Source organism: Callorhinus ursinus, unplaced genomic scaffold (genome assembly GCF_003265705.2).
Source record: "Callorhinus ursinus isolate GAN/ISIS: 27379988/994484 unplaced genomic scaffold, GSC_fseal_2.0 scaffold82, whole genome shotgun sequence".
In the NCBI taxonomy this organism is placed as follows: domain Eukaryota; kingdom Metazoa; phylum Chordata; class Mammalia; order Carnivora; family Otariidae; genus Callorhinus; species Callorhinus ursinus.
Window position 1 is genome coordinate 2,996,001 of NW_027397144.1, and position 21,145 is coordinate 3,017,145.

The 21,145-nt window shown below is 48.2% G+C and overlaps 2 protein-coding genes across 4 annotated transcripts in view; one reads left to right on the forward strand and one right to left on the reverse strand.

Annotated features, from left to right (window-relative positions):
* RFX1 (regulatory factor X1) overlaps positions 1-496 on the reverse strand; it is a 30,893-nt gene extending 30,397 nt beyond the window's left edge. For 2 of the 3 annotated variants that reach the window (XM_073887702.1, XM_025863228.2), the window contains exon 1: positions 278-365. The gene's annotated coding sequence lies outside the window, so the exon portion shown is untranslated. Of the gene's footprint in view, positions 1-277 lie in introns of all 3 variants that reach the window. The other variant, XM_025863231.2, reaches the window with a different exon arrangement.
* A 449-nt stretch (positions 497-945) lies between these two features.
* RLN3 (relaxin 3) lies at positions 946-21,017 on the forward strand. The gene is made up of 5 exons (XM_073887729.1): positions 946-1,077; positions 1,603-1,694; positions 4,170-4,321; positions 18,238-18,454; positions 20,252-21,017. Exons 3-5 carry the CDS (start codon positions 4,195-4,197, stop codon positions 20,475-20,477), a joined length of 570 nt encoding a protein of 189 aa, XP_073743830.1. The 5' UTR covers positions 946-1,077; positions 1,603-1,694; positions 4,170-4,194; the 3' UTR covers positions 20,478-21,017.
* The last annotated feature ends 128 nt before the right edge of the window (positions 21,018-21,145 follow it).

Below are 21,145 nucleotides of genomic sequence, written 5' to 3' on the forward strand. Positions count from 1 at the left end.
CTCCCAACATATAAAAGCCCCCCGCCCCGTCCGGCCGACCTCCACTCGCCGCCGGCCCGCTAGCGCCCGCCCCTCGCGGGGGCTGGGCCCCGGACCCCAGGGGCGGGTGGTGTCGCCCCAGCCGGGCCCCGGCCCCCTCCCCCACGGCCCCGACAGTCGCCGCCGCCATTTTGACCGCCCGCCCCTTCCCCCCGGACTATGATTACAGCGACAGCCGCCGCCCCGGCCCCGCCGCCCTCCCTGGCCCGGCCCGCCACCCCGGGGCCGCCCCGGTTACCTCGGCTTCTTCCTACTTCTGTCCGCAGAAGGGCTTTCCAGAGGTCTCGGAGGCGACGTTGGGAGGGGGACGGAACGTGCCGGGGTCCCCGGGCCGGGCAGGGTGGGGGTGGGGGTGGGGGTCGGCCGGGCGGTTGTTGTTGTTGACTCGCGTTGCCGGGTTGCTTGGTCGCCACGACTACCGTGGCTATGGCGCCTCCGTTTCCCTCACCGGGGCAACTGTTGCTACCCACCCTACATACGTCACGAGTGGGGGCGGAGTCCTGGGTGATTGGCGGCGCCAAGAGAAGTGATTGGACGGCGGTAGGTCCTGCTCCTAAGCTATTGGCCCCAAGTCACGCTTTTCAACACCCTCTCGACTTCTCGGCGCTCTGATTCATCGGTGTGCATGTCCATCAAAGGAAACTGAACCCTCAAAGGCAGGAGAACCCGTCACTCCCGCAAGGAAGCGGTGGCCTAAGAATAAAGGGGTGGGGTCTGTGAGGTTGGGATTGGTTTGCGGCTGTAAAACCTGCCTTACGGTTCAGCTAAAGGGACGTCGATCTATTCCAAAGGTTTGCCGCGCTCTCTAGCTGGGAACCGTGCGCATGCGCGACACGCAAGGCCAACTGGGAATGGTAGTCCGCTCTGCGTACCTTAAACGCCTTACCAACTATAAAAGGCGAGATAGGGAAGCGCTCTTCCTTCAGACTTCTCCCTTCCCCGGTGGGTCAGTTCCTAGCTTCGCGCGCTTACGTCACGGGAGGAATGCGGTGACGTGCCCTGCTCTTCTGTGACGTCGGCGGCGGGCCTGGGTTAGAGGTTCGGTGACGTCACTGGGCGCTCTTCCCCTACCCTCGTTGCCCTCTGGTGGTGGGATGGCCGTGGGGAGCCAATGTGGGGTTAGATCCCAGGTCCCATCCCCCGAGCGCGCGGCCACCTCTGCCTAGACCGGGCCTCCGCGCCTGCTCCCGCCTCCCCGCCCTCTCGAGCCGGATAAGGTCACTGGGGCCGGGACAGCCGCGGCTATCTCGGCCCCGCAGGCGGTGCGGAGGGCTCTGGGAAAGGTCTCCCGCAGGCGGAGGATTTAATTAGAGGCTTCTACCGGCGGCGATAGGCAAAGGCCGGTACCCAGCCCTTCCCAGGGGAGCTCGGGCTGCCCTGCAGGGCCCCACACCGCCCCCCGCCCCGTTCCGCTCCCCAACACCGTCCTCCTCGCTTCAGTTTTCGCAGGGGAGAAGAGACAGAAGCGGGTTAAGATTAGGGTGAGCGCGCCTCAGGCGCAAAAACTCAATCATTAAGATAAATGACATTCTAATCCAGTATTTTTTTCCGATATTTTTTAAGTATCAAAATTAATGGGAAGAAAATCCGTGAAGAGCAAAATACCGAAATTTTAAATAAAGATAAGATCCGCCAAGGACTGGGATTAAGGTGAGGTGAGTCATGCAAGTGCAGGATCGGATCTTGTCTTTTACTTATTTAAAAACATATTTTAATCATTGAATTTTTTGCTTTAATTTTGATTTTTCAAAATATCTTGATAAGTGAGTTTTTGGCACCCCGTTCTTCAAATTTTGCGCCCTAGGCTCCACCAGGTCAGAGCCCATGGTTCTAAATTCCACTTCTGCTGTGTGACAATGAGACAGAGAGGCTCTATCTCTGAGCTTCTGTTTCCTGGTTCAACCAATTTCACACTTCTTGTGGGCAAGGCCCGGACTGTAAAAGTAAAGAAGCGGACACATCCTTAGACCTTGCATTCTACTAGGGGAGACACAATTATTAGTGAAATTAATACATGAGATAGGTTTATGAGGGCTGTAAGAGCAACATAAGAGGGTGCTGTCGCCTGTGTCCCCTGATCATGCAAACTGAGCCTGAGTGGTGGGTGAGGAAGAAGCAAGCCCCATAAAACCCAGGTGGTGGGAATTGCAGAGGCAAAGTCCAGGCGGGGAAGGAACAAACATCTGGCTGGGGCAGAATGAGCAAAGAGGAAAGTGTCAAGGAGGTGAGGTCAGAGAACTACAGGTAGCCAGTTGACTCCTCAGAAATCCTCCCAACAGGGGTGCCTGGGTGGCTCAGGGTCCTGGGATCGAGCCCCGCATCAGGCTCTGCTTCTCCCTCTCCCATTCCCCCTGCTTGTGTTCCCTCTCTCGCTGTTTCTGTCTGTCAAATAAATAAATAAAATCTTAAAAAAAAAAAAAAAAAAGGAAAGAAATCCTCCCAACAACTCAGCAAAGTGGAACATACCCCCCCACCCCACCACCACTAGCCAGGTGAGCAAACAGAATCTCAGAGGTGAAAGGTGCTTCCTCGGGATCACACAACTGGAGGAAACAGAGCCCAGACAACCTGTCTCCTTTTCTGGGACTTTCCAGTGTGCTTTCATGCCCCTGGATGTGACCCTCAATGGAAAAGGAGAAGCAGTAGCAGTCCCAATCTGCCTGGAACTGCCCGCTCCACCCCAGCCCTGACAAGTACCCCCAAGAATTCATGAGACTTCCAGGCATAAGGTGTCCAAAATAAATTGCAGCTGGCAGAGCAAAGTCACTCAGCCCTGCAGCTGCTGTGAAACAGGTGGAGGTCCCAGGGCCAGCCCTGTGGGGAGTTGGGACTAGAAGCCCTATTTCCACCTCCAACCCATTTCCCCACCTTCCTGACATCCCTAAGCCTTAAGATGGGCACAGCCAAGCCTGAAACCATTTCTTCAATCACAAATATTCATTATAAGCCTTTGTGGCAGGGAAGGCAGTGTGGGCTGGAAATGTTCTAAATTTTTTATCTGATAGTGCTTGCATGGGTATATAAAGATTTTTATTTATTTGACAGAGAGAGAGCAAGAAAGGGAACACAAGCAGGGGGAGTGGGAGAGGGTGAAGCAGGCTTCCTGCCCAGCAGAGAGCTTGATGCGGGGCTCAATCCCAGGACCCAGAATCATGACCTGAGCCGAAGTCAGCAGCTTAACGACTGAGCCACCCAAGCGCCACATTGCATGGGTATATAGATATAAAGACTCCTTGAGCTCTCCATTCAAAATCTGTGCACTTGGGGCGCCTGGGTGGCTCAGTGGATTAAGCCTCCGACTCTAGATTTCAGCTCAGGTCATGATCTCAGGGTCATAAGATCAGGCTCTTCGTAGGACTCTGCACTCAGTGTGGAGTCTGCCTGTCCCTCTCTTTTTTTTTTTAAGATTTTATTTATTTATTTGAGGGTGAGAGAATGAGAAATAGAGAGCATGAGAGAGAAGAGGGTCAGAGGGAGAAGCAGACTCCCCGCTGAGCAGGGAGCCCGACGCGGGACTCGATCCCGGGGCTCTAGGATCATGACCTGAGCCGAAGGCAGTCGCTTAACCAACTGAGCCACCCAGGCGCCCTGTCCCTCTCCTTCTGCTCACTCTCTCTCTCTCTCAAGTAAATAGAAATAAAATCTAAAAAAAAAAAAAAATCTGTGCACTTTATGTATATTATGCTCCAATTTGAAAGTTTAAAACACATGCACACGTTATACCATTGGAAGCAGCTCTTGACCAACTCCTTTCTGAAACATTGGTAATTAAAAGTAAGGAATTAAGGATGGTCTTGCCTCCCCAGTATTAGCTTAAAAATTTAGAAGGAAAGGGGGGTGCCTGGGTGGCTCAGTTGGCTAAGCAACTGCCTTCGGTTCGGTCATGATCCTGGAGCCCCGGGATCGAGTCCCGCGTCGGGCTCCCTGCTCAGCGGGGAGTCTGCTTCTCCCTCTGACCCTCCCCCCTCTCGTGCTCTCTCTCTCTCTCTCTCTCAAATAAATTAAATATTTTAAAAAACTTTAGAAGGAAAGGGAGAATTTTAAAAATCACCATTTTGCAAAAGCCGAGGAAACAATTGATTTGGACAGTGATCATCAATAGGCATTATAAAGCCTATTGGGTGTTACAGGTGAAAGGATGATGGGGAACAATATATGCACAAGGTGCTGGACAGCTCGCTGGCTGTAGGGGAGTGTGGACTTCGTCACGGGAGCCAGATTGTCACCGGTGTTAGCTGCAGTGAAGCTCAACATCACAGTGAAGGGACCTGCAGCCTCAAAAGTAAGTTCACAGTTTCTCCTATGACACATCTTGCCAAAATGTTAAACCTGACTCTGATTAAGTCTCTCAGCCTAACATCCAGTTTGCAGAAAATGGAAAGGGTCGAGAGACAAGTTAAACAGCAGTATCGGGGGCGCCTGGGTGGCACAGTCTGTTGGGTGTCTGACTCTTGGTTTCAGCTCAGGTCGTGATCTCAGGGTCATGGGATCGAGCCCCGTGTCCAGCTCTGAGCTCAGCAGGGAGTCTGCTTGAGATTCTTCCTCCCCCTCCCTCTGCCCCTCCCTGCCCCCTAAAATAAATAAAATCTAAAAAAAAAAAAAAAAAAAAACAACATTTGGAAGCAACAGACAAATCCAGAAGCTGGGGTGTCTCTTCAACAAGTCAGTCCTGGAAAAAAGGAGTGGGGACTTTTCTAGGGCCAAATTGTTCTTTGTGGTAGGGGACTGTCCTTGCATCATAGGATATTGTGCATCATAGGGTATTGAGCAGCGTCCTGGCCACCACTAGACGCCAGTAGCACCCTCCCTTCCCAAGTATGACAGCCAAAGAGGTCTCTAGACTGAGCCAAATGTCCTCGGAGATATTACCCTAGAGATCACGCAGCAACTGACAGAAGGACTTGGGGTTCCCAACTGTCGGGACATTCTCTCTTATTTAAGCCAGTTATGGGGTCTCTGTTAAACTGAGAGAGCTGTGACTTGGTAATTCTGTTCCGCATTTTTATATTCATTGAAGGTTTTGCACGAGGTAAGGATACTCATTGAAGTGGGAAGCCATGTAGGTGTCCATATTTCTAGAAAGATGAAATCAGAAGGCTGCATGATATAGAATACTAAGCCAATGGTGAAAGCCAAGTAGCTCTTAAGAAATGTAATGCTAGGGGTGCCTGGGTGGCTCAGTCGTTAAGCGTCTGCCTTTGGCTCCGGTCATGATCCCAGGGTCCTGGGATTGAGCCCCGCATCGGGCTCCCTGCTCCGCGGGAAGCCTGCTTCTCCCTCTCCTGCTCCCCCTGCTTGTGTTCCCTCTCTCGCTGTGTCTCTCTCTGTCAAATAAATAAAATCTTAAAAAAAAAAAAGAAATGTAATGCTAGTGGGGTGAAAATCTGCACACTGTAGCATTTTAAAATACGGCAACCTTGCTCCCGACCTAAGTGGCAAGAGGAAGAGATCTCCACGGAGTTTTGCTAAAAGGGAGAAAAAAAGAAGTTTAAAACTATCTACTGGGGCGCCTGGGTGGCTCAGTCAGTTGGGCGTCTGCCTTCGGCTAAGGTCATGATCCCAGGGTCCTGAGATCGAGCCCCACATCGGGCTCCCTGCTCGGCTGGAAGCCTGCTTCTCCCTCTCCCACTCCCCCTGCTTGTCTTCCTGCTCTTGCTGTGTCTCTCTCTGTCAAATAAATAAATAAAATCTTAAAAAAAAAAAAAAAAACTACTAATGTGCCAGCTAGTAACGAGAGTCTGACACTGGGTGCGTTGAAATGCAAACAAGATATCCTCCTGTTATACTGGCAAATCATCATAAAAGCTGGTGCATTTCTGCTTATTATACACGAAGTGTTAGGAATGATTAGCTGGCTAGTTCTAACAAACTTTTCAAACTACACGAATGGGTAAAAAAATAAATAAATTTTTAATATATGAATACTGTGCAGATATATCCATGGATAAAATGGGATTGGTGTCAGGGGACACCCAGTCAGTTTGGGAAATAAGTTGCAAGCAAGGTTTTGATGAGTTAAGATGATCTTGGGAAGGGGCGCCTGGGTGGCTCAGTCGGTTGGGTGTTTGCCTTCAGCTCAGTTCATGATCCTGGGGTCCTGGGATCAAGTCCAGCCTCAGGCTCCCTGCTCAGTGGGGAGCCTGCTTCTCCCTCTGCCTGCTGCTCCCCCTGCTTGTGCTCCCTCTTTCTCTGACAAATAAAATCTTTAAGAAAAAAAGAAAAAAGATGATCTAGGGAAAACACTGCTGGAAGTATTGCATCATCAGAGCCAAAAGAAAGGTTGGGAAAAAAAGGAATGAACTGAGATTTAAAAATAAAAACAACAAAAGTCTGAGAGGTGATCCCCTAAATACTTGGGCTTTGAGAGAAAATGCTTGGGGCACATGCATATTTACATGAACTTATGTCCACCTAAGCAGGACTCCCTGCTTTTTATTTATTTGAGAGAGAGCAAGAGGGAGAGGGAGAGGGAGCATGAGCAGGGGGGAGGGGTAGAGGGAGAGGGAGAAGCAGACTCCCCTCTGAGCAGGGAATCCAACATGGGGCTTGAACCCAGGACATGACTTGAGCCAAAGGCAGATGCTTAACTGAATGAGCCACCCAGGTGCCCTGAATAAAATCTTAAAAAAAAAACAAAAAACAAGCATACAAGATAAACATTAAATACAAAACGCTACCTCCTGTTGTTCAAGAATATATACCTTTTCAGGAACACATGGCAAATGCCTTAGAGATTCTGGCAATGGTTTGGGAAGAGCAAGGAACTGGAGATCTGAGATGAAATTAGACCAGTGAGGGCTTTGCATGGATCAGTGAAGGTGGGATCGTGTTTGGGGAGAGACTTGGCTGGGTGAGACGTAGGCTCACTGGCATTTGGGGAGCATAAAACCGATTGCAAACGGCTGAGGGCCAATTGGGAGGTGAGGGATGGGGACGATGAATATGGGTTAGATGTATTTGGGTCAGGAAAACAGATTCTAAATCTGTACTGTCTAATATGGTAGCCACTAGTCTAGTGAAGCTACTTTTATGGGGAAGGGATACCATTTATTTCTTTTTCTTGCCAAATTGCTCTGGCTAAGATTTCTAGTACTGTGTTGAATAAAAGTAGTGACAACATGTACCCTTGTCTCATTCCTATGTTAGAGGAAAAGCTTCCAGTGTTTCACCAGTGAGTAAGATGTCTGCTGTGGGCTTGTCATAGATGGCCTTTATCATGCTGAGCTATGTTTTCTCTATGCCCAGTTTGTTGAGAGTTTTCATCATGAAAGTATATTGAATTTTGTCAAATACGTTTCTGCATCTATTGAGATGATCATATGACTTTTGTCCTTCATTTTGTTAATGCGGTGTATCACACTGATTTGCAGACATTGAGCCATCCTTGCATCCCTGGAATAAATCCCACTTAATCATGGTGTGTGATCCTTTAAATGTATTGTTGAGGGCGCCTGGGTGGCTCAGTTGGTTAAGCGACTGCCTTCGGCTCAGGTCATGATCCTGGAGTCCCGGGATCGAGTCCCACATCGGGCTCCCTGCTCAGCAGGGAGTCTGCTTCTCCCTCTGACCCTCTTCCCTCTTGTGCTCTCTATCTCTCATTCTCTCTCTCTCTCAAATAAATAAATAAAATCTTAAAAAAAAATAAATGTATTGTTGAATTCAGTTCACTAATATTTTGCTGAGGATTTTTGCACCTACATTCTTTTTTTTTTTTTTAGATTTTATTTATTTATTTGAGAGAGAGAATGAGAGATAGAGAGCACGAGAGGGAAGAGGGTCAGAGGGAGAAGCAGACTCCCTGCTGAGCAGGGAGCCCGATGTAGGACTCGATCCCGGGACTCCAGGATCATGACCTGAGCCGAAGGCAGTCGCTTAACCAACTGAGCCACCCAGGCGCCCCAGCACCTACATGCTTGAGGGATGTTGACCTGTAATTCTCCATGTAGCTATTAAAACTAAAAGTAACTAAAATACAATGAACAATTTAGTTCCTCATTCCTCCTGAACACATTTCAAGCACTCAATAGCCACATGTAGCCGGTGGCTACTATGTTGGAAAGCACAGATGGAGAACACTCCCACCATTGTAGAAAGTTCTGTTGGCCTGGGCTGCTCTAAATCAACTCTGAGAAAACATTTCAGAGACTCAGGAAAATTTGAATACGTGTGTGGTATAAGATGATACTGAAGAATGATTGTATATTTGTCTTTGTGTAAATGTCCTTATTTTTTAGAAAGGCATGCTATAGTATTTGGAGATGAAAAATGATGTCAATAAGGTTGAAATGAGATAGTGTGTTTAAAGCACCTAGCACAAAACCAGGCACTCATCAAATCCTTAAAAAATGTTAGTGTTGGGGCGCCTGGGTGGCTCAGTCATTAGGCGACTGCCTTCAGCTCAGGTCATGATCCCAGGGTCCTGGGATCGAGCCCTGCATCGGGGGCATTGGGCTCCCCGCTCGGCGGGAAGCCTGCTTCTCCCTCTCCCACTTGCCCTGCTTGTGTTCCCTCTCTCGCTGTGTCTCTCTCTGTCAAATAAATAAAATCTTTAAAAACAATGTTAGTGTTAATTAATTTAAAAGTTTGGAGAAATGGCAAATTGGGAAAAAATATTTACAACTCATTTTACAACCAGATAGTGTATCTCCTTCATATATAAAGAACTCTAGAAATCAAAAAGAAAAAGATCAACAACCCAAAAAATAATGGACAAAGGTAGCCAGAGAGGAAAGAATAAACTAGAATAGCTCTGGAACGCACGGAATATGTTCTACCGCACTTATGGAAGGGAAATGCAAATTTTCTCTGACATAACAATTTTTCACCCATTATATTGGCAAAAATCCAAAGGTTGATACACTCTGTTGGTGAGGCTATAGAGAAACAGAACCCTCACTAGTTGCTGGAGGGAGTGTGAATTAATCTGTCCCCCAAAAGGAACATTTGGAAATATCTATTAAAAGCACAAACGCACAGAAGCGCCTGGGTGGCTCAGTCGGTTAAGCATTGGACACTTGATTTTGGCTCAGGTCATGATCTCAGGGTTGTGACCTTGGGCTCCATGCTCACCAGGGAGTCGGCTTGAGATTCTCTCCCTTTCCCTCTACCCATCCCCCTGCTCGCTCTCTCTCAAATAAATAAATAAATCTTAAAAAAAAAAAAAAAAAAAAAAGCACGGGGCACCTAGGTGGCTCAGTTGGTTAAGCGTCTGCCTTCAGGTCAGGTCGTGGTCCTGGGATCCTGGGATCAAGTCCCTCATTTGGCTCCCGGCTCAGCGGGAGTCTGCTTCTCCCTCTGCCCTCCCTCTCCCCTCTCATTCTCTCTCTCTTTCTCTCAAATAGATAAAATCTTTAAAAACTAATAATAATAAATAAAATATTTAAAAGGCACAAGTGCACGTATTCTTCAAGCCAGAAATCTCACTTTGGGGAATTTTTCTACTGATAACACTTGCCTGTGTGTGAACTAATGTTTCTACAAGGTTTTTCACTGCAGTGTTAGTTTAAAAACACATGGATGAGGGGCGCCTGGGTGGCTCAGTTGGTTAAGCGGCTGCCTTCAGGTCAGGTCATGATCCCAGGGTCCTGGGATCGAGCCCCACATCGGAAATTCCTGCTCAGTGGGGACCCTGCTTCTCCCTCTGCCTGCCGCTCCCCCTGCTGTGCTCTCTCTCTCTGTCAAATAAATAAATAAAATCTTTTTTAAAAAATGGATGAAAAAATGTCTTTCTCTGGGGGTGAAATTAACTATGGGGCATCCACACAGCAGAATACTCTGTAGGTGTAGAAAAATAACAAGAGTGTATGAAGAGAGTTTTATTTATTTTTTCAGAAGTGGGGGAGGAGCAGACGGAGAGGAAGAGAGAGAATCTGAAGTAAGCTCCACGCCCAACACGGACCCTGATGCGGGGCTCAATCTCACAACCCTAAGATCATAACCTGAGCCAAAATCACGAGTCAGATGCTTAACCGACTGAGCCACCCAGGCGCCCCTGAAGAGAATTTTAATAAGGGGAGATCTCCAGCATTTGTTAAGTGGTGGGGGAAAAGGTGTAGCAGAATGTGTAAAGCATGCGAACTTGAATTGAAATTCTGATGCAGGCTACCACGTGGTTGAACTTGAAAACATTGTGCTAAGTGCAAGAAGCCAGACACAAAAGGACAAATACCATATGAGTCTACTTAGACAAGGTACATAGAATAGGCAAATCCATAGAAACAAAAAGGGAGGATGGTGGGCATCAGGGGCTGAGAGGAAAGGGGGGGAAATGGGGAGTTAGTATTTAGTGGGGACAGAGTTTCAGTTTGGGAAGATGAAGAGCTCTGGAGATGGTTGGTGGTGGCGGCCGCACAACCATGTGATGTACTTAATGCTACTGAACAAGACACTTAAAACTGGTTAAAATGACATATTTTATATTATGTGTATTTTACCACAATAAACAATTTTATTTTGTTAAAGATATTTTTTATTTATTTGACAGAGAGATAGCACAAGTAGGCAGAGCGGCAGGCAGAGGGAGAGGGAGAAGCAGGCTCTCTGCTGAGCAGGGAGCCCAATGTGGGGCTCGATCCCAGGACCCTGGGATCATGACCTGAGCCGAAGGCAGCCGCTTAACCAACTGAGCCACCCAGGCGCCCCCACAATAAACAATTTTAAATGCTCCCTTTTATGTAAAAGCAGATGTGTGTGGGGGGTAATAGAACCTATATTCATATTTGTTTATACGGGTGCACAGAAATTCTGGAAAGATACTCAGGGGGCGCCTAGGTAGTCAGTTGGTTAAGCGGCTGACTCTTGAATTCGGCTCAGGTAATGATCTCGGGGTCCTGGAACTGAGCCCCACGTCCAGCTTCAAGCTCAGCTCCCTCACCCTCTGCCTCTCCCTCTGCTCAAGCACTCTGTCTCTCTCTAAAATAAATAAATCCGGGGCCCCTGGGTGGCTCAGTCGGTTTAAGCATCTGACCTCGGCTCAGGTCATAATCTCAGGGTCCTGGGATCAAGCCCTGAGTTGGGCTCCCTGCTCAGTAAAGAGTCCGCTTGTCCCTCTCCCTCTACCCCTTCCCCCACTCGTACTCTCTCTGTCTCTGTCTCAAATAAATAAAACATTAAAAATAAATAAATAGGAGCGCCTGTGTGGCTCAATCGGCTAAGCATATGCCTTTGGCTCAGGTCATGATCTCAGGGTCCCGGGATCGAGCCCTGCATGGGCCTCCCTGCTCAGTGGGGAGTCTGCTTTTCCCTCTCCCTCTGCTTCTCCCCCTGCTTGTGCTCTCTTTCTCTCTCTGTCAGATAAATAAATAAAAATCTTAAAATACTAAATAAATAAATAAATAAATAAATCTTTATTTGAAAAAAAGAAGAAGAAGAAGCAAAGAAAGATATTCAGGAAATCAAGAGCAGTGGGTTACCTGTAGGGGAAAGGAGGGGCCTGAGGTTGGGAGGGAGACACTGCAACATAAACATTCTTATACTTTTTGTTTCTTGACCCACCAGAATGTATTGACTGTTCAGAAATAGGATTAGTTAAGAAGTTTGGAGAGAATGGCTTTGTTTGGGATTAGTAAAAGTTGGGTGCATTTTTTTTTAAAGATTTTATTTATTTATCTGACAGAGACACAGTGAGAGAAGGAACACAGGCAGGGGGAGTGGGAGAGGGAGAAGCAGGCTTCCCGCTGAGCCTGGAGCCTGATGCAGGGCTCGATCCCAGGACCCTGGGATCATGGCCTGAGCCGAAGGCAGACGCTTAACCACTGAGCCACCCAGGGGCCCCAGTTGGGTGCATTTTTATGCTGACCAGAAATAATGATGATGATGAAAATAATAATGATATTGGGAGCACATAACATTTCCCGAGTCTTTTTTTTTTTTTTAAAGATTTTATCCATTTATTTGAGATAGAGAGAGAGAGAGCACAAGCGGGGGGACAGAGGGAGAGGGAGAAGCAGGCTCCCCGGGGAGCAGAGAGCCCAAGGAGGGACTTGATCCCAGGACCACGGGATCATGATGTGAGCAGAAGGCAGATGCTCAACCAATTGAGCCACCAGGCACCCCCTGATTCTTATGTATTAGTTTCCTATGGCTGTTCTTACAGTTTGCCACAAATTGTGTGGCTTACAAAAATGGCAATTTATTCTCTTACAGTTCTAGAGCCCAGGGGCCCCTGGGTGGCTCAGATGGTTAAGCATCTGCCTTCAGCTCAGGTCATGATCTCCAGGTCCTGGGCTCGAGCCCCACGTCGGGTTCCCAGCTCAGCAGGGAGGCTGCTTCTCCCTCTCCCTCTGCCTCTCCCCTTGCTTGTGCTCTCACTGTGTCTCTCCTCTCTCTCAAATGTATAGAGTCTTTAAACAAACAAACAAACAAACAAACAAAAAAACCAGTTCTAGAGCCCAGAAGTCTGAAATCAAGGTGTCAGCAAGGCTATGCTCCCTCAGCTCTAGGGGAATATCCTTCCACGTCTCTTCCAGCCTCTGGTAGCTCCAGACATGATTTGGCTGCTTTGTGTACATCACTCCAATCTCTGCCTCTGTCTTCCCATGGCCTTATCTCTTCTGTCTGTGTTTTCAGCACCTGTCCTTGGATTTAGGGTCCGACCAGATAATCCAGGATGATCTCATCTCTAAGTCCTTAATTACATATGCAAAGACCTTTTTCCCAAATAATATAATGTTCAAAGTTCCCGAGGGTTAGGACGTGGAGGTATCTTTGTGCAGGTCCCATGCAACCCACTGCACTTGCCGTACGCTACGTGTGGTGCTGAGCGCTTTGCATAATTTCACCAAAGTCCCCAAACAGCCCCGTGAAAGAAATATACTTATTAACTCCATCTTCCCAATGAACTCAGAGAGATGCCCCGCCTTGCTCAAGGTCTCGCGGGAACTGGAATTTGAATGCAGCTGTATTGCCCTCAAAACTCTGATTCTGTGTGAGGCACAAAGGAGCCTTCTGGTTCTGGGCCAGTCAAAATCAGACAGGCAGCAATTACCTCCTGGCATGATCTTTTCCAGCCCATGAGCCAGGCATTGGGGATATGGAGAAAAGGGCAAGAGGGTGCGTCCCTGGAGAGTCGCCAGGAGGGGAGTAGGTGGAGGGGAGCATATTATTCATCAGCCCTTTCAAAGCTGTACAATCAGATATGACTCCCGCCTTTGGGAGCATTGCCTTGGCCCCAGACACCACAGGCGGCAAGCGAGGCCAGGAGTTTGTCACGAAGAAAAGGACAAAGGAATGAAGTTTGAATCCAAAGGGAATGTGTCAGGTAGAAATAACATTTAGGGGCACCTGGGTGGCTCAGTCGTTAAGCGTCTGCCTTCGGCTCAGGTCATGATTCCAGGTCCTGGGATCGAGCCCCGCGTCGGGCTCCCTGCTCAGCAGGAAGCCTGCCTCTCCCTCTCCCACTCCCCCTGCTTGTGTCCCCTCTCTCGCTGTGTCTCTCTCTGTCAAATAAATAAAATCTTAAATAAAAAAAAGAAAAAAAGAAATAACATTTAAACAGCGCTTACTGCTTGCCACAGAATGTTTTAAGATGCACTCATTGACTCTTCCCTATTTTACAGGTGAGAAAACCAAGGTACAGAGAGGTTAAGTGACTTGCCTATGGTCACACAGCAGGAAAGAGGCAGAGAAGGGATTCCAACCCAGCTCAGCCCATCACCAGAGCCCCTATTATTGTTTATTTAAATTGGGGTGAAATTGATAACATAAAATTAACTGTGTTAAAGCGAACAATTCAGGGGCGCCTGGGTGGCTCAGTCAGTTAAAGGGTTGCCTTCAGCTCGGGTCATGATCCCAGAGTCCTGGGATTGAGCCCCGCATCAGGCTCTCTGCTCAGCAGGGAGCCTGCTTCTCCCCCTCCCTCTGCCTGCCGCTCTGCCTGCTTGTGCTCTCTCTCTCTCTCTCTGTCAAATAAATACATAAAACCTTAAAAAAAAAAGCCAACAATTCAGTCTCATACAGTATATTCACAATGTTGTACAACCACCACCTCTGTCCAAAACATTGTAACATGTATCAGAACTTCATTCCTTTTCATGACCGACTTGTTTTCCGTTGTATGGGTCTACCTCATTTTGTTTATCCATTCATCTGTTGCTGGGAATTTGGGTCATTTCTGCTTTTTGGCTGTTGTGAAGAGTGTTGCTATGAACACATGTGTGCATGTAACATCGAAGTGGTTAATTCTATGTATAGGAATTTTACCCCAATATTTTAGTTTATTTAGATTTTATTTATTTGAGAGAGAGATAGCATGCAAGCAGGGGGAGAAGCAGAGGGAGTGGGACAAGCAGACTCCTTGCTGAGCAGGAGCCCAAAGTGGGGCTCTATCTCACAACCCTGAGATCATGACCTGAGCCTAAACCAAGAGTCAGACACTTAACTGATTGACCCACCCAGGCGCCCTTACCCCATTATTTTTATTTTTTTTAAAGATTTTATTTATTTATTTGAGAGAGAGAATGATCAAGAGAGGAGAGAGCACAAGCTGGAGGAGGGAGGAGCAGGGAGAGAAGGAGGAGCAGACTCCCTGCTGAGCAAGAAGCCTGGTGCAGGGCTTGATCTCAGGACCCCGGGATCACAATCTGAGCTGAAGGCAGACACTTACTGCTTACTGCTTGCCACAGAATGTTTTAAGATGCACTCATTGACTCTTCCCTATTTTACAGGTGAGAAAACCAAGGTACAGAGAGGTTAAGTGACTTGCCTATGGTCACACAGCAGGAAAGAGGCAGAGAAGGGATTCCAACTCAGCTCAGCCCATCACCAGAGCCCCTATTGTTGTTTATTTAAATTGGGGTGAAATTGATAACATAAAATTAACTGTGTTAAAGCGAACAATTCACTGGACCAACTGAGCCACCCAGGCGCCCCTACCCCCAATATTTAAAAAAGAAAAATGCTATCAACTGAGAGGACCTAGAAGCAATGACATACCTGCCCATCCCCCATCCCCAGTAGTGATGAGCAGAGTCAGCACCCCAATCTTGACTTCTCAGCACCATTCTCCATTAAAGGGAATCTCATATTCTCTTTGGGAAAGTGGCTGATTCTAGGACTGGGACAGGGAAAACACAGGACAAGCCCCAAATTTCTCGTTGTGCCAGACAATAGACGTACTAAAAAACAAAAACAAAAAATATGGAGTCATGTCAAAAGGACAGTGCGTGAAATGAAATGCTTAGAGCAGGAACCAATTGAAAGAGTTCCCAATGGCCACAGCTGGAACAATTCGGGCAACAAAATAAATAACAACAGTATTGGATTATAACCCAAAGAATAAAATAACTGTTTATGAGTCCATATTGGTATAAATAAATGATTGAATAAACAAATAACTGGAGACAGAAACAGCTCTTCCTTCCAGAATTCCAAATCATAAATAATGGTAAATGTAGAAGGAAGGGGGTAATGGAAAATTACTAATAAACAAACACCACGGGAATAATTTCTATACACACGATCCACCCAGAATGCTAAAATCAGTGGTTAGACTTTAAATGGAAACAGAATCGGGGCGCCTGGATGCCTCTTGATTTCGACTCAGGTCATGATCTTAGGGTCTAGGGTTGTGGGATCCTGCTGTGTCGGGCTCCCTGTGGGGAACCTGCTTGAGATTCTCTCTCCTTCCCTCTACCTCTGTGCCCCCTCCCCCGCCCTGTGCGTGTGCACACACTCTCTCTCTCTCTCTCTAAAAAAATAAGTAACTCTTAAAAAAAAAATAAAGGGAAACAGGATCCTCTCATAACCTTAAAATATTTCATCCAAAGCATTTCTCAATTACTATACTTTTTTTTTAAGATTTTATTTATTTATTTGACAGAGAGAGACACAGCGAGAGGGAACACAAGCAGGGGGAGTGGGAGAGGGAGAAGCAGCCTTCCCGCTGAGCAGGGAGCCCAATGCGGGGCTCGATCCCAGGACCCTGGGATCATGACCTGAGCCAAAGGCAGACGCTTAACGACTGAACCACCCGGGCGCCCCTCAATTACTATACTTTTAACACATGTCCACAAATTCTTCCAAATTCTCCCTTCCCAAAAGATGGAGACTAATTCCTCTGTCTTGGGGAGAGGCTGGAAATGTTGTTTTCTGGACCCGAGTAGTGGTTACAAAGTATGTTTCGTTTGTGAAAACTCTTCCAGGTGTCCCCTTATGATCGGTGCACTTTTCCTCATGTGTGTCCTACTTTGATCAAAAGTTCAAATTGTTAGAACGCAAAATGAAAACAGAAAGGAAAGGAGACAAAGAGCCATCTGTCTCAGAGACGCACATGTGAGTGTTAGAATTGTGCCGGAAAGCAAAGCAGTGATGACTGAAGGCAGGATGGCGGCCACCTCTGGGGGGCAGGGCGGGGTTCTGAGCAGAGAGGATACGCAGTGGGGGGTGTCTGTGCTGTTGGCACCACCTATTTCCTGACCTGAGCGATGCTGTCCTGGATGTCCTGTTTCTGATTCTTAAAGTTTTACCTTCTACGGGGGGAAAATCGGAGGGGGAGATGAACCATGAGAGACGACGGACTCTGAAAAACAAACTGAGGGTTCTAGAGGGGAGGGTGGTGGGAGGTTGGGTTAGCCTGGGGATGTGTATTAAAGAGGGCACGTTCTGCATGGAGCACTGGGTGTTATACGCAAACAATGAACCATGGAACACTACAACCAAAACTAATGGTGTCATGTATGGTGATTAACATAACATAATAATTAAAAAAAATAGAAAAAAAATTTTACCTTCTGGTGGTGTCCTGGAGCTAGCTGACACAGACTTGTGAGAACTGATGGTTAACTTTGCAGGACTTTGGCGACCACACTGACATCACATTGGTAGCTTGAAATTGGCCAGAAACAAACAACTGCTACAAATCAGGGCCTTTTTTTTTTTCCTGGAGTGCTCGCTTCGGCAGCACATATACTAAAATTTTTTTTTCCTGGAGAACCCATTTGTAAACGTTTCCCAGCACATCACAGCTTCTCTATGTATATTAATTAAATATCTTTAAATTATTATTTTTACATATTTTATATATTTTATATTAATATTAATATTTTAATTTATTTTTAATTTATGTGTAAAAACACACATAACATTTTGCCATCTTAACCATTTTTTTTAAGATTTTATTTATTTATTTATTTGAGAGAGAGAGAGAGAGCACATGAGAGGGGGGAGGGTCAGAAGGAGAAGTAGACTCCAGGCTGAGCAGGGAGCCCGATGCGGGACTCGATCCAGGGACTCCAGGATCATGACCTGAGCCGAAGGCAGTCGCTTAACCAACTGAGCCACCCAGGTGCCCCATCTTAACCATTTTTAAGTGCCTGGTGACATCAAGCACAGTCACCATCCATCTCCAGAACTCTTTTCATCTTGCAAAATTGAAACTCTGTCTCCATAATAGTTTTTTTTGATCCTTAAAATTTTCGCTTGGAGGGCATGGATTCTGGAGCCAGATGGCTCTGTTGGAATCTCCATCTCCACCCCACCCCCTTACTAGCTGAGCGTGGGCACCGTCTGTCACCACTCTGTGCCTCGGTTTCCTTGTCTGTAATATGGGGATAATCTTAGTCCTAATCTCACAGTCCAGGGGCTCTCAAAAGTGTGGTTTCTGGACCACTGCAGCATCAGCAAAGCCTGGAAATTTGTTGCAAATGCAGCTTCTCAGATGCTCTGTAAATAGGGCCCTATTTTAAAATAGGGTTTTAACAAGCCCTCCAGGAGATTCTGAGGCTTGCTCAAATTTGAGAACCATTATCATAGGTTATTGGGAGGATTAAGTAGATGTAAAATACTTAGAGAGGTGCCTGACCTCACAGCCCAGCCCATACTGTGGAAATGCTCATTATCATTGTTGATATTATTCATGGAAGAGGTCCTATGGGGGGGGCGGTATCTGGCTGTGTCCTCTCTTCCCATCTGGTGGGGTCTGGGTTCCTGGTCTCTGCTGAACTGAGACCTTCTCGCCCTTTCTGTTGAAGATGACAGTGAGCTGGACCACGTCACCCCATCCATGGTTAAAGGTTATCACTTGGTCCTGGAAATGGGAAAGGTCGGGGTCGGGGGCCATGCCTGTATCCCCTCTGCTGAAGGAGATAAAGGAGGTCACTTGCCTTCTCTATGACAAGTGGGGGGAGCCAGGATGTATAAATGAGGGGGCCAGGAGGCAGCAGAGTCACAGACACCCAGGGAAGTTGCCTCGCTGTGCCCCAGAGTCCCGGGTGTTGCTGTCCAGCATGGCCAAGCGCCCGCTGCTGTTGCTGCTGACCATGTGGGTGCTGGCTGGGGAGCTATGGCTGAGGGCTGAGGCCCGGGCATCGCCCTACGGAGTGAAGCTTTGCGGCCGGGAATTCATCCGGGCAGTCATCTTCACCTGCGGGGGCTCCCGGTGGAGACGGTCGGACATCCTGGCTCCTGAAGCTACGGGTGAGGCTGGGGAGGTAGCGTGTGGGGGGAGGGGGTGGACAGTGGATGGGACATGGGATGGTCCAAAGAGCCAGGGACGGGGCAGAAGAGTCCTTGTCCTACTATGTGCAACTGGAGGAACTTGCCCAGGCCTCAAAGTTGGGCGGAGCTGGGACGAGCCAGTTAGCAGAGCCGGGATAGGGGTGGCAAGCCATCTGCACCCTCTAGTCATCCGAGAACTAGCTACTATTTCTGGAGCACCTGCCGAGTGTGAGCCTGCCTTAAGCAAAGCTGCTGCTTGCACAACTCCTAGGATGGGGGGTGGGGTGGGAGGTGGGACGCCATTTAGAAACTGACACTGAAGTGCTTTTCAACCTCCGAGGAAGGTAGTGTGGGGTACACAAGGCCAGATTTTGCCACCTAGCAGGTGACCTTCCTAACAAGTTGGTTACCCTCTCCGAGCCCCTTTATCTGAAAATAGGAGGCCCGGTCCCTGAATCTCCCAGGATGGTTAAGTGGCAACACTGAGTCAAAAACAGATTAGGACACCGTCTAAACTGGGCAGGGTGTGCCGTCGGGGCTCAAGCAGGGGGCATGGGGCCTAGTTTCATGAGGGGCAGGAGCCTGGCCAAAAAAAAAAAAAAATGGGGGGGTTTGTGATGATGATGGTATGAATATGGACTGGAAAGACACACTGCCTGGGTTCAAGTAGCAGCCCTACAACTTCATAGCTGAGTTTTCTTTCTTTCTTTCTTTTCTTTTTTTTAAGATTTTATTTATTTGACAGAGAAAGACACAGCGAGAGAGGGAACACAAGCAGGGGGAGTGGGAGAGGGAGAAGCAGGCCTCCCGTGGAGCAGGACCCTGGGATCATGACCTGAGCCGAAGGCAGACGCTCAACCGACTGAGCCACCCAAGCACCCCCATAGCTGAGTTTTCTTGCACAAGTTAGTCTACCAAATCGTGCCTCGGTGTTCTCGTCTGGAAATTGGAGATGATAACAGCTGCACTCACTTCATGGGGTTGTCATTGCGAGGAATAAAGGAGTTAATCCACTAAATCCTTTAAAACGGTGTCTGGCACATAGTAAGTGCTCAATAAATGATCAGTGCTATTTTGAATGCTTCTCGTGTGCCAGACACTGTTCTAAGCCTTTCTTTGGGTATTAATTATCTCATTTACTCCATATAAAACTCTAGAAGAAAGGAGTTATTAGTACCCCCACTTTGCAGAGAAGGAAACCAAGAGTCAGAGAAGTAAATTCATATGCTCAGGATTATAACTCAGAGAGGCTGGATTGGTGCTTAGTTCAGCTCCCAAACATATGTTCTTTTTTTTTTTTAAGAGCTCCATTTTATTTTTTTATTTTTATTTAGATGTATTTATTGATTTGAGAGAGAGAAATAGCATGAGTGGGGGGGAAGGGGCAGAGGGAGAGGGAGAGGGAGAGACAGAATCCTCAAGCAGACTCCCCACTTCACTGAGTGCAGAGCCTTACGTGAAGCTCGATCCATGACCCTGAGATCATGACCTGAGCCGAAATCAAGAGTCGGAGGCTTAACTGATGGAGCCACCCAGGTGCCCCCCAAACACATGCTCTTAACCATCAGGTTCTCAATAAAGAGTAGGAGAAAAGAAATGACAAGAGAGAAAAGGCAAGCTCAGTGAGGTTGAATAATTTGCCCGCCAAAGCTGGAACCTGGGCCTGAATGGAGTAAAACCTTTGACCATGAGGCTGCATCACAAGAATCGAAGTAGCTGGGCCAGCCAGACTCTGGGTGTGACAGAAACTGAGCCCCAAGCCCTAACTCTTTTCATCTTTCCCCTTCCCAGATGCAGACTCGGACCCAGACAGTGAGCTGGATGAGTCAGTAGCCTCCAGCGAGTGGTTGGCCCTGACCAAGTACCCCTGGGCTTTCTATGGGAGCCGACCCGGCTGGCAGGGGACTCCGGGGGCTCTGCGTGGTGGCCGTGATGTCGTGGCGGGCCTCTCCAGCAACTGCTGCAAGTGGGGGTGCAGTAAGAGTGAAATCAGCAGCCTCTGCTAGACCAGTGACCGGGGGGCCAGGGGCCCAGGGGCCCAGGGTCCAGCTGGGCACCTGTCTCTGGCCTCTCATGCATTCATTCATCGGCTAATCAGGTCAGGCGCTGTGCACTTAGACACAGTCCCCCCTAAATGACCCTGACCTTTGAGCAGCCTATCCTCACCTGGCCAAATGGAAACCTCTGGTCCTGACCCCTGACCTCTTCCCAGCCTGGCCTAGGCTCTCTGCTGCAGTGGTGCCCCTACTCTACCCAAACTGATCTACCCTCATCCAGACCTTAGCCCTAACTGATTCTCTCTTGCCCCAACTGTGGCCTCTGTCTCCCGACCAGCCCAAATTATGCTCCTGCTCCATTCCAGCCCTCGCCCACTTCTTTCTCCCTGCCTTCCAGCCCCTCCCCCTCCAGCCCCACCTGCCGGGGTTCTAAAGCTGGGGACCCTAGAACTGGTGGTGGGAGCCCTGGGTTCCCTTCATGTCCTGGGGTGGGAGGCTCGGTGACGGGACGGATCAGACGCTTCTTCAACCCCAGTAATAAAAGTTCCAAAGGACTTCGCGGCGTGTGAGTGTGTCATGGCGGGGGTGGGGGGTGCTGGGTGTCGCACCGGCTTCAGGGGTGCTCGGCGGCGGCCGCCGCCGCAAGCCCCAGGCCGTCCCCCCTCCCCTTCCGCCGC